General features: G+C 35.4%; 1 protein-coding gene across 1 annotated transcript in view; it reads left to right on the top strand.

Annotated features, from left to right (window-relative positions):
• The window catches only part of LOC143555005 (uncharacterized), a 49,128-nt gene that overhangs the window by 9,608 nt on the left and 17,354 nt on the right, over positions 1-22,166 (top strand). The window contains exons 5-6 of the mRNA XM_077044647.1: positions 14,573-14,738; positions 14,836-14,925. Coding sequence (XP_076900762.1) covers positions 14,573-14,738; positions 14,836-14,925 — 256 coding nt within the window. The remainder of the gene's footprint in view (positions 1-14,572; positions 14,739-14,835; positions 14,926-22,166) is intronic.

Raw genomic sequence — 22,166 nt, 5'->3', positions numbered from 1 at the left:
AACACTCTCATCAATTACATCATTGTTCCAACTGTTTTTGGAATCAATATTATTACAGACATGGTTGACAATAGATGAATCAAAAAGCAAATTTTTATCTCCATAACCCATGTTTGTTTCCATACACCCATTTTCTTTTACACAACCTGCTGCAGAAGATGAATCACTATTAGGATTAACTGATGAATTATCTGAAATTACAATCTTGAGAGCTGCAGGAACAACTGTCTTTGATATGGGTACATGACAAATACCATAGACCATTTCAGGAGGAGAATTAAAATCAAAGTGAGGAAGGCTAGTATAGTTATTGTTAAACGTTGGAGGTACAACCGAATTATCATAGCCTATACCAGTCTTTAATCTTAACTTCATTTGTGACCCAATTAGTTTGTTCAGCTTTTCGGAGGCTAACTCAAAGTTTTCTATGTTAATTTTCTTTTGAGACAACTCAATTTCTAACTTGGAAATTTTAGCATTTAGTTCATTTATATGTTTTTCATGATGTTGAGCTAAATATGTAGCGATAGTGACCTTTTACCTAAGTTTTGCCATATCATTACCATGAGTGTTGATCCTAGTGGTATAAATCTTTGCAGCTTTCTTAAGATCATCATTCTGAACTTTAATGCTACGAATTTGTTCAAGAATTTTAGCATTGTGATTTCTATAATGAAGAACTTTATCTATACATTCTTGAGTGCAAAGTTTGTGTACCTCGGGAATGAGCGAGGCAGGTGTAGGGATCTCATCGGAGGTGCTTGAAGAGGTGCCAGCCTGATTGGGGAATGCCATCCCAGCAAAGTTCAGTGGATTCTTCAATTCTTCAAATTGATCTTCTTCCCAATCAGGTACATTTGACTCAGCATTCCTAGCAATCATCGCCTTTGAGCTCGACTCTAAGTTCCCTTTTGATTTGCTTCCATGATTGACTTTGGGGATCCTTGACTTAGAGGAGTAGTTTGGGATGATTATCTTATCGGACTTCTGGCCACTTTCATTATCAGACATCTCAGTGATCTTAATATATCTCACTGCCATTGGCGGATTTGTGCATTCACGTGCAAAGTGACCTGGTTCCCCACAATTTAAGCAGCGAAGCTTGTCTTTCTCAAAACCCAAATTCTTCCCGTCTCTGAAACTATTCTTTCTGTTCTTCTTCATAAAGTTTGTGGCACGATGAACAACCATGGCCATCTGGTATTTTATATCCATTTTCTTGAGATCATACTTATTGATCTCGGGAAGATCTCCTTGTTCAAACGACGGATGAAGCAGCTTTCCTTGTAACAACTCTTCATGACTTGATAGAAAAGCATGAATCAAAGCCATAGTGGAGTCATCAGTAGAGATCGACTTTGAAGTAGTGTAAGTTGGAGTGTTTGAAGTAGACTTGATTTCATGAGTTTTAAGTGCTTGAGCCACAGCTTGATCAACAACAGATTGAATGGTGCTTGAACTTGAACTAGATGAAACATGAGATGAACCAGCATTCTTGAAGATTGAACTTGGATTCTGAACAGTGGATTTGGTTTGGCTTATGAATGCGGAAATCACACCGGTTCCAATTGTCATACCAGACTTCGAAAGAGAACTAACATGATTACCCATTCTTAGCTTGTCATCTATTTCAATTGACTTGATGATTGAGGTCAAGTCACTAAGACTGGTAATTGTATGCGAATTGGTGTATGCTAGTTGATGTATGCGACTTGGGTTTTGAATGTGACTAAGGAATGTATGCGAGTAAGAGGGAGTGATTGTATGCAAGTCTAGGATTGTAATCTAATCTGAATTGAATGCGAATGAAATGAGTGAAAACGAGCAGACCAATGTATTCTAATGAGGGCTGGATGAATTGAATCACAAGTGAATTCAAACTAGATTAATTAGAATCTAAATATGGAATAGCACCTACTCACTTTCCATCACCTTTCTCAAACTCATCTATTTGCATAATTATGACTACTTTTCAAGAATACTTTCACAAACATCAATACCTACACGAACTTTGAAGATTCAAACACCAAACAACATCAACTTTTACATATTTTGAACAACTTCTTGAGCATAAACAACTTAAATATCTCAATAACTTCAAGAACACAAGAACCCGAAAATCAATTATTTTCTCAAAAAAATTAGTCTTTTCACACACAAGACCAAAATCCAAGGTTGTGACCCAAGATCTACAACTAGTCGAGCCCGAAAGCTCTAATACCAATTGTAGGTCCTCTTTGGATGGATCTAACAACTTTACTCAGATCAATCCGTGTTGTTAGCTAGCGGAAATCATTAACAACACTCGAATCTCGGATCTTAGTTTGTAAAATATAAGAAAGAAACGTGGAGTTGGTGAGATAGGTGGTAGAGAGAAAACTTCTCTTTTTATGTCACACCCTCAAAATCCACTAACGGAGTTTTACCGTCAGAGGGTGTGAACTAACAGGATCGGAATCATCAGTTATAATCAAACCATAAAAACGTTTAAATGAAAATAAGTGCGGAAGCGTAAAACCATAGAAACAATGTTACGTCACGCAGGACGATTTAAAACCAATGATAACCGTTAAAAATAAGTTTTGCATAATTAGAATGTGTCAAGCAATGCATGTTCCTAAACCGCGCGCCCGCCTCGGCTACCTGAGAATAACATACTAAAAGTGTCAACACAAGGTTGGTGAGTTCACAAGTTATATAAAAATAAATCGTTTAGCGTTTGCGTTCAGCGTTTTGCGTTACAGCGTTTTGCGTTTTGCGTAACCACGTTTTGCGTTTTGCGTTTTGCGTAACCACGTTACGGCGTTTTGCGTTTTGCGTAACCACGTTACGGCGTTTTGCGTTACCAGATAGTGTTATGTCAAATTATTTATCGATAGGTAGCTAGTCTACACAACAAGTATTACTAAGTGTTCGACACCGAAGCTGACTCGTTTAGTAAGTGCCTTGTCACCAGGTCCTCCAGACCATGGTATGTGTTAGCCAAAATTACACCCGCTCGATCTCCAGTCGAGTTTAGCGTTGGGTGAGGTTTGTCAAACCCAGTAGTACTACTCAACAGTGACTCGCTATTCCAAATATTAACCGGTTCGATGTGTAGGACTTCAATTGTTTCGTTTGTCACTTAGCCTTTACAAGTGATATATAATTTACTAACAAAATCTTAAATGTGTTTATCGGAGTATGTTATCTCCCCCAAGTGAAAAGCGTTTAAAACAGTTTAAAAGGGGTAAGTGAAACTCACTGTTTGCGAAGAATTTCCCAAAATAAATCACCAAGATGCACGTCACCGAAAAACTCTCTCTAACGTTCTAAAACAACAAAGAGATTTTTCTAAGTGTCGGAATATTATCGAGTCTCTAGACCCGGCACATAATACCTATGCACATAACATGTTTCGTGTTTCGTTTGTGAATCGTGTGTGACTTAAACAAGTGTTTTTGTGACACATTACATGTGTAAGCAATCATATACGTGTCATATATTCATAACGTACGTTACTAGCAATTATTCCCCGTAAGGGCATTTTGGTCAACAAATAACAATTAGCTAGCCATTATTCCCCATAAGGGCAATTTGGTCAAATCATGGCAATCAATTAGCAATTATTCCCCGCAAGGGTATTTTGGTCAAAACATAACAATTATATAACAAGTATCATATTTCATGCATTTTTACACAACTCAGCAGCTAGTTTCACCGAGACAGAAATCCTACTAGAAAGATTGTACTATTTCACCGATCATAGCATCTCAATTAATTTACCAAAAATCATCACAGAAGAACATATGTCTTAGGTTTCCAGAACATATTTTATTACATTTTTATTCCCCACAGTTTTCTCACAATCATCAAATCATTACAGCAAACTCATAACTGTCAGATTCATGCACAACAGAATGTTATTTGCAATTCCCGTTAAACGAAAAATCCAATAAATGCAAGACCACTTGGGTTAGGTTCCTAACTCAATGAGTCAACTTCCAGAAGTGGAACCAACCCAATTGGTCTCGTAGTTCATGAGATATAATATTTACAAAACAACCTAACAGCAGGTCTAACAGCTCAGCTTTGCACAACGTTTTTGTAAAATCATAAAAGTTAACTTCTACTTGTCCAAAAATTACAAATTTATACTTTATAGAAACTAGACTCAACCTAGTTTACTGCAGTACCAATAATATTAACCAATTTTCACGTTTACACTTCGTTATAGTCACTTAAACATCATATACACATTCTGTCCAGAAACTGTTTGCATCCAAACTCAACATATTAACAACCTATGAACTATCATGTATTCATATGATCCTCTAAACTCCATAAACACCATCCATGCACATCAATTACATATTACATACTTGATTAGGGTTTGTGTTTGAACTCCAATCAAAGACACAACAATTTACATGCAACAAGATTCAATCTAGTTATCAAATCATTATCAATCAACAACAATCATGTTAACTTTATACATACATGAAATCGGCTCATCTAGGGTTTTCAATTAACCCTTTAAACATCAAAATCAAGCAACAAGAATATAAAGGATGATCAATTATACCTTCCTAGCACCTAGTTCTTCAATCAAACACTTGATTTGATGTTGTATGTGTGTGTATTGATGGACGGCAGCCAAGGGATGGGGTGAAGGGTTCCGATCGGGACTTGGGTTAATAATAATAATAATAGTTAGGGTTAAGTTAATGATATATTTATAGACATACAAGTTACACTCAAGTCCCTCTACTTTCAAGTGTTGTTTTTCTAACTTAACTAACTTAGTTCTTGTTTCTTGTCTAGCATTACACACAATATAATCAAGTAACACATATGTTAACACATAATTATCACCTAATTATTATGTTGACGTTTTTCGTTTAATCCTCAATCGTTTGCGTCAACTCGTTTGCGTTTCGGTGCAAATCCCGAAAGACTACACATGTAGTAAGTGTTAAGCGTCATTTAAACCCTAGTTTAAATGTAATGAAGTGTGCGTTATAGATTTAGTGATCTTAAGTTTGAATTGACGGAGTTGAGTTAACGGAGTTAACCTGAAATTGACGATTGTCACATCATTCCCATGTTAAAGAATTTTCGTCCCGAAAATTTGAGTCAAGTCGTGATGAGTGTCTGAAAGAGTAAGAAAAAAATTTCAGTTTGTCATATCATCCCCTAGTAGAAAGAAATTTCGTCCCGAAATTTAATTCATACCTCCGGTGATGTCTGACGGTTTGCCGAGTTTCGCAGTTTTCTGTGTTTGGTTAGCCCTTCAAAAAGGTGAGGATACTTTTTCATCATTTGATCCTCGCGTTCCCACGTGAACTCCGGTCCACGTCTCGAGTTCCAACGAACCTTAACGATTGGAATTTTGCTGTGCTTGAGCGTTTTGGTTTCCCAATCCCAAACCTCGACTGGTTCCTCAATGAAACATAACTGTTCATCAACTTGCAGTTCCTCCAAAGGGACTACTTGGGTTTCATCAGATAGGCATTTCTTCAAATTGGATACGTGAAAAACATTGTGTACGCCACTGAGTTCCGTTGGTAGGTCCAGTCGGTATGCCACCGGACCAATGCGCTCAGTTATCCGGTAAGGATCAACATACCGTGGGTTGAGTTTGTTTTGCTTACCAAAGCGAACCACACCTTTCCAATGTGAGACTTTGAGTAACACTCAATCGTTCACTTGAAATTCGAGAGGTTTTCAGCGCTTGTCGGCGTAACTCTTTTGGCGGTCTCGTGCTGCTGCCATGCGATTTCGGATTTGAACAATCTTTTCCGAAGTTTCAAGTACCAGTTCTGGACCAGTGATTTGGCTATCACCCACCTCTGCCCAGCAGAGTGGTGATCGACACTTCCGTCCGTACAGCGCTTCAAACGGCGCTGCCTTAATACTTGCGTGGTAGCTGTTATTATACGAAAACTCTACCAAAGGTAAGTGGGGTTCCCAACTTTTTTCGAAATCTAAAACGCATGCACGCAACATATCCTCCAGGGTCTGAATAGTTCGTTCACTTTGCCCATCCGTCTGAGGATGGTATACTGTACTCATATCATAGTTCGTTCACTTTGCCCTTCCGTCAGTACAGCGCTTCAAACGGCGCTGCCTTAATACTTGCGTGGTAGCTGTTATTATACGAAAACTCTACCAAAGGTAAGTGGGGTTCCCAACTTTTTTCGAAATCTAAAACGCATGCACGCAACATATCCTCCAGGGTCTGAATAGTTCGTTCACTTTGCCCATCCGTCTGAGGATGGTATACTGTACTCATATCGAGACGGGTGCCTAGTGCGCTTTGCAGCGACTTCCAAAAGTGCGAAGTGAAACGAGAATCTCGATCGGAAATGATCGAGACAGGCACTCCGTGTCTCGACACTACTTCCTTCATGTAAACACGAGTCAGTCTTTCCATTTTGTCCGTTTCTTTAATCGCTAGGAAGTGTGCCGATTTAGTCAACCGGTCAACGATCACCCAGATGGTATCGCATCCCGTCGGTGTCTTTGGTAAACCCGTGATAAAATCCATTGAGATGTGTTCCCATTTCCACATAGGGAGTTCCGGTTGTTGCAGTAGACCAGATGGTTTTTGGTATTCTATTTTAACTCTGGCACAAGTCAAGCATTTGCTCACGTAGTTGGCAATGTCGGCTTTCATGTTCGGCCACCAGTAAAGTGCCTTTAAATCATGATACATTTTATCTGAGCCAGGGTGGATAGAATATCGGGACTTGTGAGCTTCGTCCATCACTAGAGTTCTCAACTCTCCGTACCGTGGAACCCAAATCCGGTTCTCAAAATATCGGACTCCGTCCGATCTGGTTTCAAGTTGCTTGTTCATGCCCCGCATGAGTTCCGATGGAAGGTTATTATTTTTCAAAGCTTCGTGTTGCGCCTTGCGAATTTGATCGGGTAAGTTGGCATGAATCGTGAGTTGCAATGCTCGCACACGTCTGGGTTTATCTGTTTCTTTTCTGCTAAGGGCGTCGGCCACTACATTGGCCTTGCCAGGGTGATACTTGATGGCACAATCATAATCCTTGAGCAGCTCGACCCAACGACGCTGTCGCATGTTCAGCTCCTTCTGATCGTAGATATGTTGGAGACTCTTGTGGTCGGTGTAAATGGTAAACTTGGTACCGTACAAGTAATGCCTCCATATCTTAAGGGCAAACACCACAGCTCCGAGTTCCAAATCATGGGTCGTGTAGTTCTTCTCGTGAATCCGTAGTTGTCGAGAGGCGTAGGCTATAACCTTCTCGAGTTGCATTAGCACACAACCGAGACCTTGTATAGATGCGTCACAGTGTACCTCAAAATTTTCCGTTCCCTCGGGGAGGGCTAGAATAGGGGCGCTGCAGAGCTTGGTTTTCAACAGTTGAAAGGCGGATTCTTGCGCGTCACCCCAATTGTACTTAGTGCCCTTGTGAGTCAGAGCGGTGAGGGGTTGAGCAATCTTTGAAAATCCCTCGATGAAACGCCGGTAGTAGCCGGCCAGTCCTAGGAATTGTCGCACCTCAGTCGGAGTCTTAGGTGCTTCCCAATTTTTGATGGCCTCTACCTTACCGGGATCGACATGGATACCATTCTCGTTGATCACATGTCCTAAAAAGTGAACCTCGCGAAGCCAAAATTCACATTTCGAGAGTTTAGCATACAGTTGTTCCTTCTTCAATAGTTCCAGAATTACCCTTAAGTGCTCTTCGTGGTCAGTCTCGTTCTTGGAGTAGACGAGAATATCATCGATGAAAACAATCACAAACTTGTCGAGGTACGCCTTGCATACTCGATTCATGAGATCCATAAATACGGCTGGTGCGTTGGTTAGGCCAAAAGGCATAACCGAAAACTCGTAGTGACCATACCGTGTTCTGAAAGCCGTCTTTGAAATATCTTCCTCGCGCACTCTCAGCTGGTGGTAACCGGATCGTAGATCAATCTTCGAGTAGTAACTCGATCCTTGAAGCTGGTCAAACAAATCATCAATTCGGGGTAAAGGATAACGGTTCTTGACCGTCACCTTGTTCAATTCCCGGTAGTCGATGCACATTCGGAAAGTCCCGTCTTTCTTTCTGACAAACAAGACAGGGGCTCCCCACGGCGATGAGCTAGGTCGGATAAAACCCTTATCCAACAAATCTTGCAACTGAGTGGACAACTCCTGAAGTTCCGCCGGTGCGAGTCGATACGGGGCTCGTGCTATGGGTGCTGCACCGGGTGTCAACTCGATTTGGAATTCGACTTGACGGATAGGAGGGAGTCCGGGCAAATCCTCCGGGAAAACGTCCGGGAAGTCTCGCACAACAGGTATATCTTCAATTCGTTTCTCCTCCGCGGGTTTCTCAACAATCTGCGCCAAAATTGCCGGATGACCCTTTCGTAGATACTTTTGCGCCTTCATAAGGGAAATGACGCTGGTGGTCATGCCGCTTCTCTCGCCTCGGACCGAAATGATCTCGCCGGAAGGGGTAGTAATATGGACTATCTTATCGTGGCATATAATCTCCGCTCGGTTCTCGGATAACCAGTCCATGCCGACAATGACATCGAAACTACTAAGCGTAAAAGGAATAAGGTCGATATCAAAGACATGACCTGACAGTTTTAACTTACATCCAGCAAGTACATGAGTCGTTACTATAGTCTTACCGTCAGCTAATTCAACAGGAAACTTAGCATCTAACGGAATTGGAGTTACATCTAAGAGTTGACTAAAGGCTTTCGACACAAAACTCCTATCAGCTCCAGTGTCAAACAATACAGAAGCAAAACAATCGTTTACAGGGAACTTACCAGACACCACTTGCGGATCATTGCGGGCTTGACCCGACCCAATCACAAAAGCTCTTCCCTTGCCATTGCTTCCATCATTACTGCCACTTCCACTACCCTCATTGTTGTCATTCTGTTTCAGCTTGGGGCAATCTTTTCTGAAATGACCTTCCTGCCCACATTCAAAGCATCCTTTCGTCGTCATAGGCGGCTTAGGAGCACCCCTTGCCGCAAGGTCTCCTCTACATTCCTTCGCTTGGTGACCCATCTTTCCGCATTTCTGACACTTGGCACGGTCACACTGGCCAACATGATGATAGTTGCACCTGTTGCACTTTGGATATTTCCCAGCATATCCGCTCGAAACCTGCCCGCTACCGTTGTTGTTGTTGTTGTGATTCTGAGTGTTAAAGCTCCGAGTGAATTCTGGCTTACGGTAGTGTTGTTGCGGTGGGAGGTTCGAGGATGAAGATCTGGTGTTGTCAAACTTCCTCTTCCCGCTGTTCGGGTTGCTGTTGCTGTTATTGTCGTTACTCTGGTTGTCACGGGTTTTAACGGTCGAACCCCTAGGTGGTAACGCACCTTGGGTCACAGCCTGATCCGTCAGTTTGTGAGCTAAACGGATCGCTTGTTGGATCGTGGATGGCCTGGAAGACGTCACCATGCCCTGAATCTGCGGTGCTAATCCATCAATGTACATTTCTATCCTCTTGCTCGGCGGATCCACCATCCGCGGGCACATCACAGCCAACTCGTGCGAATGAGTAGTGTAGGCTTCGATTTCCGAACCCAGCATCTTCAGTGACCAAAATTCCGACTCCAGCTTTGAAATCTCTTCTCTCGGACAATACTCCTCTCGCATCATGTTTTTGAACTCCTCCCAGTTCATCGCATTAGCCAGTTCCAATCCAAGGATCTGGACGTTCGAATTCCACCAAGTGAGGGCAGAGTCCTCAAGTGTTCCAGCAGCGAATTTGACCCTACTGGCAGGGGACAATTACACATCTCAAAGGCCGACTCAGCCTTCTCAGCCCAACACAGGAAGCCTATAGCTCCCTCAGTGCCCTTAAATGTGCTGGGCTTGCAGTCAAGGTAGTTCTTGAAGGTACACGTTCCACTTGGACCTCCAGCTTGATTCTGAACATGTGCGGCTAAAGCGGCCGCAACATGGTCGTTCAGCAGAGTTTGGAGTTCCGCTGCAGTCAAGCTGATGTTACCACGTCCTCGTCCAGCGTTTCTTCCAGCCATTTACTAGAATCACAGTATAAAATGTTAGACATGAATTTTTCTTTCATATACAACACACCATACATGTAATAAAAGATAGGTAAGAAAGAAATAAGAAACAACATCACATCACAACCACATATTAGTCTAAATAAAAATTCATGATTAAAACCATTGTATTCGCTACAAAGTATTTCCAATCAATCCTTAAAATCATAGAAAAATAATAGTTCGGATGGAGACAACCCCTCCATCTAAGTGTCATCATCACTAGATGTCGTCATCTGAGGACACCTCCGAGTGTGCCTCCTCCTCAGCCGGTTCTTCCTCCGGTTCTTCTTCGGGTTCCTCCTCGGGATCTTTCTCGGGATCCTCCTCAGGCTCCTCTTCGGGATCTTCTTCAGGTTCGGCCTCAGGCTCCGCCTCAGGCTCTGCCTCAGGTTCGGCTGCGTTCTGAGCAAGTTGCATTTGCAAGACATCGCAACGCTCCAACGCTATCTCAGTTCGGGTCCTTGCTTCTTGGAGTTGCTCTTGCAAGTCTTTCATCTCGGCTTGCATCTTCATCATAACCTTCGTTTGCTGATCACTAGCCTCTCGCATTTCCTTCATTGCCGCTGCCATGCGGGCAATCTCCTCCTTAGTCTCGGTTCCGTCTTTTAACATTCTGGAAACGTTCTCCCTCGTATAGCGCATGTAACCCACGTCACGCTCCAAGCATGAAACAACAGCTGCGGGAACTCTCTCTACAGGTTCGATTATGGGTGGTAGGGTGTTGGGATAAGCAGGGTGGTTAGGGTGAGGTAACGGGGGAACTTGTTCGCGATAGACCATACGTCTGATCATGTTAGGGTACCAATCCCAGCTAACGTCGTTTTCGTAAATGCCTCCGGATAGGCGGTACCTCTTCGGTGCGGGAGCTTCAAGTTCCGGGACTACTCGGGGTGGTGAGGCGGCAGGTAACTGCGGTTCTTTCCCGTGAGCATGCGTCATCGAATCGGATGATGATGAGGATGGCGTCGACATTCCTACAGGTAAGCCGTGTATGCGCGCGCGTATGAGTGAAAGAGGTAAAGAGATAAGATTACAAGACTACACAAACCTATGCAGTGCGTGTTATTATAACTAATGGGTCGTTGCGGTTATAGTCTAGTATGCATGCAACTTCTAGTTTGCTATAACCAATGGCTCTGATACCAATCTGTCACACCCTCAAAATCCACTAACGGAGTTTTACCGTCAGAGGGTGTGAACTAACAGGATCGGAATCATCAGTTATAATCAAACCATAAAAACGTTTAAATGAAAATAAGTGCGGAAGCGTAAAACCATAGAAACAATGTTACGTCACGCAGGACGATTTAAAACCAATGATAACCGTTAAAAATAAGTTTTGCATAATTAGAATGTGTCAAGCAATGCATGTTCCTAAACCGCGCGCCCGCCTCGGCTACCTGAGAATAACATACTAAAAGTGTCAACACAAGGTTGGTGAGTTCACAAGTTATATAAAAATAAATCGTTTAGCATTTGCGTTCAGCGTTTTGCGTTACAGCGTTTTGCGTTTTGCGTAACCACGTTTTGCGTTTTGCGTTTTGCGTAACCACGTTACGGCGTTTTGCGTTTTGCGTAACCACGTTACGGCGTTTTGCGTTTTGCGTAACCACGTTACGGCGTTTTGCGTTACCAGATAGTGTTATGTCAAATTATATATCGATAGGTAGCTAGTCTACACAACAAGTATTACTAAGTGTTCGACACCGAAGGTGACTCGTTTAGTAAGTGCCTTGTCACCAGGTCCTCCAGACCATGGTATGTGTTAGCCAAAATTACACCCGCTCGACCTCCAGTCGAGTTTAGCGTTGGGTGAGGTTTGTCAAACCCAGTAGTACTACTCAACAGTGACTCGCTATTCCAAATATTAACCGGTTCGATGTGTAGGACTTCAATTGTTTCGTTTGTCACTTAGCCTTTACAAGTGATATATAATTTACTAACAAAATCTTAAATGCGTTTATCGGAGTATGTTATCTCCCCCAAGTGAAAAGCGTTTAAAACAGTTTAAAAGGGGTAAGTGAAACTCACTGTTTGCGAAGAATTTCCCAAAATAAATCACCAAGATGCGCGTCACCGAAAAACTCTCTCTAACGTTCTAAAACAACAAAGAGATTTTTCTAAGTGTCGGAATATTATCGAGTCTCTAGACCCGGCACATAATACCTATGCACATAACATGTTTCGTGTTTCGTTTGTGAATCGTGTGTGACTTAAACAAGTGTTTTTGTGACACATTACATGTGTAAGCAATCATATACGTGTCATATATTCATAACGTACGTTACTAGCAATTAATCCCCGTAAGGGCATTTTGGTCAACAAATAACAATTAGCTAGCCATTATTCCCCATAAGGGCAATTTGGTCAAATCATGGCAATCAATTAGCAATTATTCCCCGCAAGGGTATTTTGGTCAAAACATAACAATTATATAACAAGTATCATATTTCATGCATTTTTACACAACTCAGCAGCTAGTTTCACCGAGACAGAAATCCTACTAGAAAGATTGTACTATTTCACCGATCATAGCATCTCAATTAATTTACCAAAAATCATCACAGAAGAACATATGTCTTAGGTTTCCAGAACATATTTTATTACATTTTTATTCCCCACAGTTTTCTCACAATCATCAAATCATTACAGCAAACTCATAACTGTCAGATTCATGCACAACAGAATGTTATTTGCAATTCCCGTTAAACGAAAAATCCAATAAATGCAAGACCACTTGGGTTAGGTTCCTAACTCAATGAGACAACTTCCAGAAGTGGAACCAACCCAATTGGTCTTGTAGTTCATGAGATATAATATTTACAAAACAACCTAACAGCAGGTCTAACAGCTCAGCTTTGCACAACGTTTTAGTAAAATCATAAAAGTTAACTTCTACTTGTCCAAAAATTACAAATTTATACTTTATAGAAACTAGACTCAACCTAGTTTACTGCAGTACCAATAATCGTAACCAATTTTCACGTTTACACTTCGTTACAGTCACTTAAACATCATATACACATTCTGTCCAGAAACTGTTTGCATCCAAACTCAACATATTAACAACCTATGAACTATCATGTATTCATATGATCCTCTAAACTCCATAAACACCATCCATGCACATCAATTACATATTACATACTTGATTAGGGTTTGTGTTTGAACTCCAATCAAAGACACAACAATTTACATGCAACAAGATTCAATCTAGTTATCAAATCATTATCAATCAACAACAATCATGTTAACTTTATACATACATGAAATTGGCTCATCTAGGGTTTTCAATTAACCCTTTAAACATCAAAATCAAGCAACAAGAATATAAAGGATGATCAATTATACCTTCCTAGCACCTAGTTCTTCAATCAAACACTTGATTTGATGTTGTATGTGTGTGTATTGATGGACGGCAGCCAAGGGATGGGGTGAAGGGTTCCGATCGGGACTTGGGTTAATAATAATAATAATAGTTAGGGTTAAGTTAATGATATATTTATAGACATACAAGTTACACTCAAGTCCCTCTACTTTCAAGTGTTGTTTTTCTAACTTAACTAACTTAGTTCTTGTTTCTTGTCTAGCATTACACACAATATAATCAAGTAACACATATGTTAACACATAATTATCACCTAATTATTATGTTGACGTTTTTCGTTTAATCCTCAATCGTTTGCGTCAACTCGTTTGCGTTTCGGTGCAAATCCCGAAAGACTACACATGTAGTAAGTGTTAAGCGTCATTTAAACCCTAGTTTAAATGTAATGAAGTGTGCGTTATAGATTTAGTGATCTTAAGTTTGAATTGACGGAGTTGAGTTAATGGAGTTAACCTGAAATTGACGATTGTCACATTTTATTTCCAAGGAGTTGTTTGAATTGTGAAGGACGTTGTAGAGAAATGGGTTAAGTGACCCCTTATATAGGGTCCCCATTTCTTCAACTTTTACATTTCGTCTTACAAAATAAATGTACCAGGTATGTAATACACCGACACTAAGCAAATATAAAGAATATACAATCCTAAAACTAATATAGAATATTGACCCTACACATGGTAGGCAATTATATATATATATATATATATATATATATATATATATATATATATATCACGCACACATACTATTATAATAATAAAATAAACCCACACTGATCCTGCGAAAAAAAAACTCCCCCCCCCCCCCGTTTGTCGCCCCATTTATCGCATGGGGCGGTGTGCACTCCATTTATCGCCCAAGATTGGGCATGTTATCACTTATCGCTCACACTACGGGTAACCTTAGTCAACCCAATAGTGACATATTGTTTACATAGTCAAAATTCGTGTAACACCGACTTATCAAATATTTACTAAAAATGACAATAGTAAAAAAAACATGCAGAAACAACGATTGGGCCCACACGCACTATGAAGTACCTAGGATGTAAAAATAACCTATTAACCCTAAGTGTTAAAATTAAAAATGGGTTTTCTTACCCGTTTTAACTTTTAACCATAAAAAATCATGTAGGAACATTTTGATGCTACAGGAATTGAATATAGGAATGAGGTTGAACTTCTTCACAAAGTTGATCACATGAATATATTGAAGTTTCTTGGCTATGTTGATGGAGGCAGCGAGCATTTGATCATCACGGAATACGTTACAAACGGTACCCTTATAGGACATTTGGATGGTAAGTTTTTCAGTTTTGTTTAACTTCATAATTTTACTAATATGTACACATACATACGTTTAGTGAAAAAAGTAATTTATTCATTTCCCAATTTCAGGTATTCATGGAAACTTTTTGGAATTTGGTCACAGACTTGGAATCTGCATCGATATCGCCCATGGTTTAACATATCTCCACCTATACACCGGTAATGCCTAAAATCGATAATCATAATGCACACTAGGATATCACTCGTGTTACACACCGTTGAAAAATATTTAAAACGTCATATATATATATACGTATATTTTAAATTGAATCAAATGCATATGTTATATTTATAAGAGCATTCCAAATGGGTTCTCCATACCCATCTTTATTTCTAAAATTAAAAAAAAATCATCTAAATAACTAGTCCAACCCATCCCCTATCTTCAAACTACATTTTTAAATTTTAGTAAAATAGAATAGGAAGCGTCCATACTTAGAGCATTACAACAACATTTCATTTTCAACTACCATTCTATAAAATATATTAAAAATCAATTTATATTAAAAATAAAAATAAGATAAAATAGTTAGTAGTTAAAATTATAAATGGAAGAAAAAGAAAAAAATAATAAAAAAAGAATATAGAGATGGTAATGAAGAATGGGTTGGGGAGGTGTTTAGAAAATGATGTACAAAATTAAAGAAATTGTGTTTTTTAGTTAAATTTTAAATATGGAGATGAAGAACCCATTAGGAATGCTCTAAAACGGATAATTTACATAAATTATAAGGCATTACCGTGTTATTATTATTCAAATATAAAACCATATAAAGACTAATAGAGATAAATGAAAAGTTAAAATATCTTTATAACATATACTGTGAGTAAAAAAAACATTGTAATTAAAACTTAATCATATATTGAATTCAACATTTAAACTGTCTTATCAGATACACATTAACTGAAATAGTAAAAATAAATATTATTAAATTCAAAACACAAATACATTAAAAAAAATTAAGTATTAGCTATAACATAAAAAGTATGTTGTTAAAAGAAAATCTTACATTCTCTAAGTAATACTTAACCATGAATTAAGTCTAAGATCTGAACATTTATGAAGCATATTACTAAAAAGAATGTAAATATTAAACTAGGTTATTGACCCGTGGGCGCCACGGGTGGAAATATAAAAATCGTCTAATAAACACATATAATTTTAACCGACAAATATAATTTTAACCGACAATATTGTCCGTTCTTGAAAGTAAGTTCATTGAATTTGTCTAAAATCGAGGATAGACAAAGTCTATTAAATCATATATTGGATATAATGAATTGTTAATTAGAAGATCATCGGAAATTTGTACATTCATTCGTCGTCGTTTGGACCCCCCCCCCGAACATTCCCTTCACATATATCCAATAGTTAATTCGAAAATTATTTTATCTCTTCAACATGTAAGGTTTGGCATCCAACTGTGAGCCTCGTGTTTTTTTGATAGTTTAAGTACCTTTCACTTTGACAAGATATAAGAAAAACTAATTTAAGTGTAATTTAAAATAAACACGAACAAAAGTATGTACAATTTAACTATTTATTTAACAAAAGTATCATAAATTTAGTATTTACAACTCCCTAAATACTTCCTTGTATACAAGGTTGTAGCATTTCGCTGTTGTCAAAGATTAATATAAATAGGAACAAACTGGATTTTTTAATAGCTAATAACTAAACACTTACAAACATGAATTGACTTATATGACTTGTTTAACGATTCATAGAGCCATAACTTGTATACACTCTAATATTGACTTGAACTTATTATGATTTTAACTCAAGATGCTAATAACTCATATTAGCTCAAACATGTTCTAAATCATGACACGAACTTGCACAACAATACATTTTGGCAACCCTAAATACATATCCATATGGCTGCTAATAACAGTCCGGATGTGGAAACCATTCAATGTAGTTACGTATTTTATTTTCCATTATTAAGACACTAATAATGTATTCATCTTTTAATACATACAAAAGGTGAATAAAATAATTTTAAAAATCGGTTATATATAAAAGATGAAAATTTTTATAACATTGAATACTATTAAAACTATAAAAGATTGTTGCAAAAGTCTTCAATTTCAGTTTTGTAAAACCATAAATAAATAAATGTAAATATTATTATAAATTTTTCCATTTTTCTTGGAAATTCGATAAATAACAATATACTATTAATTTTTTTTAATTATCACGAAACTATTGTCAACACTTTAACATCATTACCTTGTTTAACAATAGATTTCATTAACTTATTTTTTCAATATCTTATACATTAATCTTGACATTTAGCCTAATTAAAAATTGGCCAACTATAAAAGATGGAAAATTTTTATTTTTTGTTTAGTTTATTAGTTTACTTTTTAAATTTGCCCGAATAATTTAGACAAAACGGTAATTCTTGACATTTATGTCTAATTAAAAATTATTCAAATATAAAAGATGGAAAGTTTATTGAGATTGGAGACTATTAAAAACTAAAAAAGTGTGATCAAAATTCGGTTCTTAAAAGAAGAAATAAATAAATGTATAAATGATTGGAATGTATCATTAAAACTAAAAATGAACAATAATTAGCATAAATAAGTAATTATAGTGAATATCTAAGATTTTTTAAATATAAATTTGAAATAAGTAAAAAACGGCATATTAAATTGGTCAAATAAGTTAATGTGTATTTAATACAAAACTTATTAACTTTCGAGTATAATCGAAAATAAATAATTTAAAATTTCAGTATACATTAAATTTGTCATTTATGCTAATGAAAAATTGGTCAAATATAAAAGATGGAAAATTTGTTGACATTAAAGACTATTAAAAACTACAAAAGATTGTTGCAAGAGAGGTCAATCTCGGTTTTTAAAAACAGAAATAAATAAATGTAAATATTATTATAAAAACTTTATATTTTTTTAGAAGTTTACTAATTAAACAATATATTATTAATTTTTTTAATTATCACAAAATTATTGTCAAGATTTTAGCTTCATCACCGTATTTAACAATAAATTTCATTAGATAATTCTTTTTTTATCTTGGCCTTTATGCCTAACTAAAAATTAGTCAAATATAAAAAATGGAAAATTTTTATTTTCTATTTATTTTATTAGTTTATTTTTTAATTTGGCCGGAATAATTTAGACAAATCGGTAATTCTTGACATTTATGCCTAATTAAAAATTGGTCAAATGTAAAAGATGTATAGTTTATTAAGATTGGAGAATATTAAAACTAAAAAAAGTGTTCAAATTTGGTTCTTAAAAACAGAAATAAATTAATTTATAAGACTAATTACATAAAAATCAATTAAATTACATGAATTGTGAAAAATACATAAATACATGAATAATAAAAAAAAATATACATCTTATCTTGTACAAAAAGTAAGACATTTTTGCAGCAAATGCTCCATCTATGACATTAGCTATTCTAGTTGGAGCCATAAGCTGAAATGATAAAATTAAATAAATGTTAAACAATATATTATTTGGACTAAACAGAAATTTGGTCCAGACTTTGAATATACCATTTCGTCTTGCAAAATCATTTCTATCGACCAATCTTCTCCTGGATTTGAGCCATAGTTTCAAAATATGCACCTTGAGGACACAGTCACTGTTTAGCGCATTCAATTGGTTCAACATTGTGATGTTTGTTGGCTCCACTGGTGGTGAAAAAAAAGCAAAACATTAATTTCTGAACAATAACACTTTTAACCAAAAACTAAAAAACAAAATGAATGATATAAACAACAAAAATATAAACCTTAAAAACCAAGAAAATCGTTTTAGCTCAATTTGGTGTGATAGTGTTAGAATTCTTGTGGGAAAGTGAAGTATTTATATATAGCTCATAGTAAAGGATTGAATTTTAGATGAATGAACAAACAAGGAATGTGTATACGGAATTAATTAAAAACATAAAATTAGGAAACTTCAATGACATTAAATCATGGACGAAAATTAGGGAATGAGGATTAAGGGATTTTTAAATTTTGAATTACTAAAATGTAATGTTGATAAAGTATAATTATAAATACAAAATAATTCAATTCAAATATTTAATTCTAGACTATATTTAAACATACGGAATTAACTTTTTAATGTGGAAAAATAAGCTACTAATTTTTTTATTTATATGAATATAATTAATCATCAATTCAATTAATTAAATGATTACCGTATATCTTGAATGATTATCAATTACCGTATATCTAATATCTAAAATTATAATCAATTATGATATATTTAAATTGTGAATCATATGGTTGAAATATATAAAAATAGTCAATATAATATAACTAATAAGCATTTCAATAATTAAGTGACTGTTATAAGCTGTGTAAAAATAACTAAGTAATTTTTTTTATGTATTAACAATAACACAACTTTAATATAATAAACAACAATTTAAAAATTGAGTCATTGATATAACATACGGTAAGTAGTAATAATAATTATAAATTAGCATATATTTCAAATTAGAATCAGCCTCATATATTAAAATCTTTGATTGACTAATTTTGAATTAGTCAATAGGTCAAAATCCGTATTTCTAGTAACCCTTAAGGATGCTTAGTCAAAACTTTAATCAAATGATCAAATGATATATCGCAATTTATTAAAATTTAGAAATTCCGTAATTAAAGAATTCCTTAATCAAATAAAAATTGTATCCCTATTGATATTTCATAAATATAAAATTAGAAACAATTATAGTAAAGTTAAATCCGTAATCTTGTATATTAGGTTGTTTTATATTGAATCCAATGGATGAAATATCAATTAATTATCTCAAATAAATTAACGTTGATGGTGGACCGTGAATTTGACAGATAAATGAATTGAAGGCAATGATAGGTGGAACAGATGGAACCGTCAATGAGAATGGAGGCGTGAAAGAGGAAAATTGATTTAGGTTTCTAGGTTAAGTTATATTATAATATACAGAATAATAAAAATAACATAAATAATAAAAATCGTAATCAATTAATAAATAAATTGGTTAATCATTATTAAATTAAATATTAAATTAAATTTAAAGAGAATCATTAAAGAGAATTGATTGTATCTTATTTTAATTTAATTTTGATTTATTTTATTTAAATGAAAATTAGAGATGTGGTAGATATAGATGGAAAGTTTAGGAAACAACCAATAGGAAGAGGGGAAGTTGAGTTAAAGCCTATTGGTTTAATAGTATATATAGATGTAAAATATGTTAAAAAAATGGGTCAGGCTAAACGTACCCCCTGGAAAAATCAACTTTCATATTACCCATTAAAATCATATAATTACCAAATTAGCACAAAAATAAGGATTTCATATTTTTTTTACAAGTTGCGTTTTTTTATGATTTCGAGTTTAGGGTTTCGTGTTCGGGTTTAGGGTTTAGGGTTCGGGTTCAGGGATTAGGTTTCGGATTTAGTGTTTAGGGTTTTTAGATTTTCGTGTTTCGGGTTTAGGGTTTTAGGTTTTCGAGTTTCAGGTTTATTTTGTAAAAGATAAAGAGGTAAAATAAGGATATTATAAATATATATACATACTATTAAAATTAAAAAAAGATATTATAAATATTTACAGTATTAATAGTAAAAAAATAAATTAATAATAATACTTGATAGTTTTTAATTTGATATATGTAGTTGAAGGCTGAATTGGGCAAAGTTGTTAAACATGAGAAAGCTTGTTTAGATAATCAACATGTCTTTCTACCATTTGCCTTTGATACATTTGGTTTTCTGACCCAGAGGCTGTGAAAGTTTTTAGTAAGGTTCAGCGCGTCGTACACGGAACCTCTTCAGCTTCTAGGTCTCAAAGCTTTGTTTTTAGCAGAATTGGCTTTGCTATTCAAAAGGGGGTTGCGGCGCAGCTTGTTGCTCGTTTGCCTGCCACTTTATTGTAATCGTTTTATAGTAAATCATATATAAAAAGGTTTTAAGCTAAAAATATATATATGTGTAGTGGAGATTATTAAGTGAAAAAAATATTGTAGGGACTAATATGTATATAAATAATATTAAGATGTAACAATAATTTATTTAATAAATTAACGGGGGTGTATATTTAGTAAAAATGATGTAAGGAGGGTACGTTTAGCAGCACCCTTAAAAAATACATACCAAAATAATCTTCTTCATAATAAGTTTCCAAATATTACATTGTATACAACATTTGTTGTTCTATTTGTATAAGCTTTAATTTTTTATCAAGTATGACTAATTTAATGTCCTCTCTACTCTTCACTATTGATAAATCGACATAAAGTTGGTCATGTGAAAAAAGTTGTGTCTTTTAAGTATAAGTCAACTCTTGATAGCGATTGTTCTTGACTTTTATTGTTTGTCATTGCAAAACAAATTAAAATATATAGGAAATTATCTCTCTTTAACATAAAAGTAAGTTTCTTATCTGATGGAGTAAAACTAATTCGACTAATTAAGGCGCGATATTCTATTTTAGTACAAATAAAACTTAAAGTTAAGTTTCTTATCTTTAAATTGTCTTCTCTTTAACTTAAAAGTAAGTTTCTTATCTCACGGAGTAAAACTAGTTCAACTAATTAAGGTGTGATATCGATGTTAGTACCAAAAATAACTTTAGCTTTAATTACACGTCCGCATAATACTATGAGCCACAAAAATTACTTTTTAAAATTCAACCTATAGCTCCAAATTCGTAATATTTCAGCATAGTATTTAGACTAACAATTTATCAACACATTTTCACCTAATCATGTAAATGATAATATGGTACCAACGAAAACTACACTATAACCCATAGCCTCACCTCTAAACAACATGGGTTTGAAACAAATTATTACTGGTAATATTATTATAATATCATATAAATATAATTTGTTTTAGAAACATTATGACATTATTATTACTATCACTATAGTAAATAAAAAATTGTTATGGAAAATAGTACAAAATAACATGAAAACTTAATGATTGTCTAAGAAAGTATGTAACTGAATTGATAAAAACTATTATTATTTGGTTGAAGATTAAAAATTTATTTTAATTAGGGTAACATCACTGATTTAAAAACGCGTATTTTTAATGCATATAGTTCTATAATATGTTTCAACAAGAAACATGATAAAATAATTTTTATTCTTAATATGAAAACAATGATAACTAATTTATTGTTTTTCTTAGGTTTATTTTTATATGTGTTTGCAGTTATTTTTTGTTTGTATTTTTATTATACTTTTCATATAATTTATATGAATTAATTTTTTTTTGTCACGGGTTGTGTTGAAGATCAATAAGAAAAAATAAAAATAAATAAAGTCTCACAAGAAAAAAGAAACATACAAATTTCATTTGTGAGTTAATTTTGACTTTAAAATGAAAATATAGTTTGTGATTTTTTTACGGCAATAT

The sequence above is a fragment of the Bidens hawaiensis genome, unplaced genomic scaffold, assembly GCF_021521415.1.
Source record: "Bidens hawaiensis isolate Kalapana, Puna unplaced genomic scaffold, B.hawaiensis_p1.1 tig00017942_1, whole genome shotgun sequence".
Classification (NCBI taxonomy): Eukaryota; Viridiplantae; Streptophyta; class Magnoliopsida; order Asterales; family Asteraceae; genus Bidens; species Bidens hawaiensis.
The sequence above is the reverse complement of the archived record's forward strand: the minus strand, read 5'-3'. Positions and strand labels throughout refer to the sequence as shown.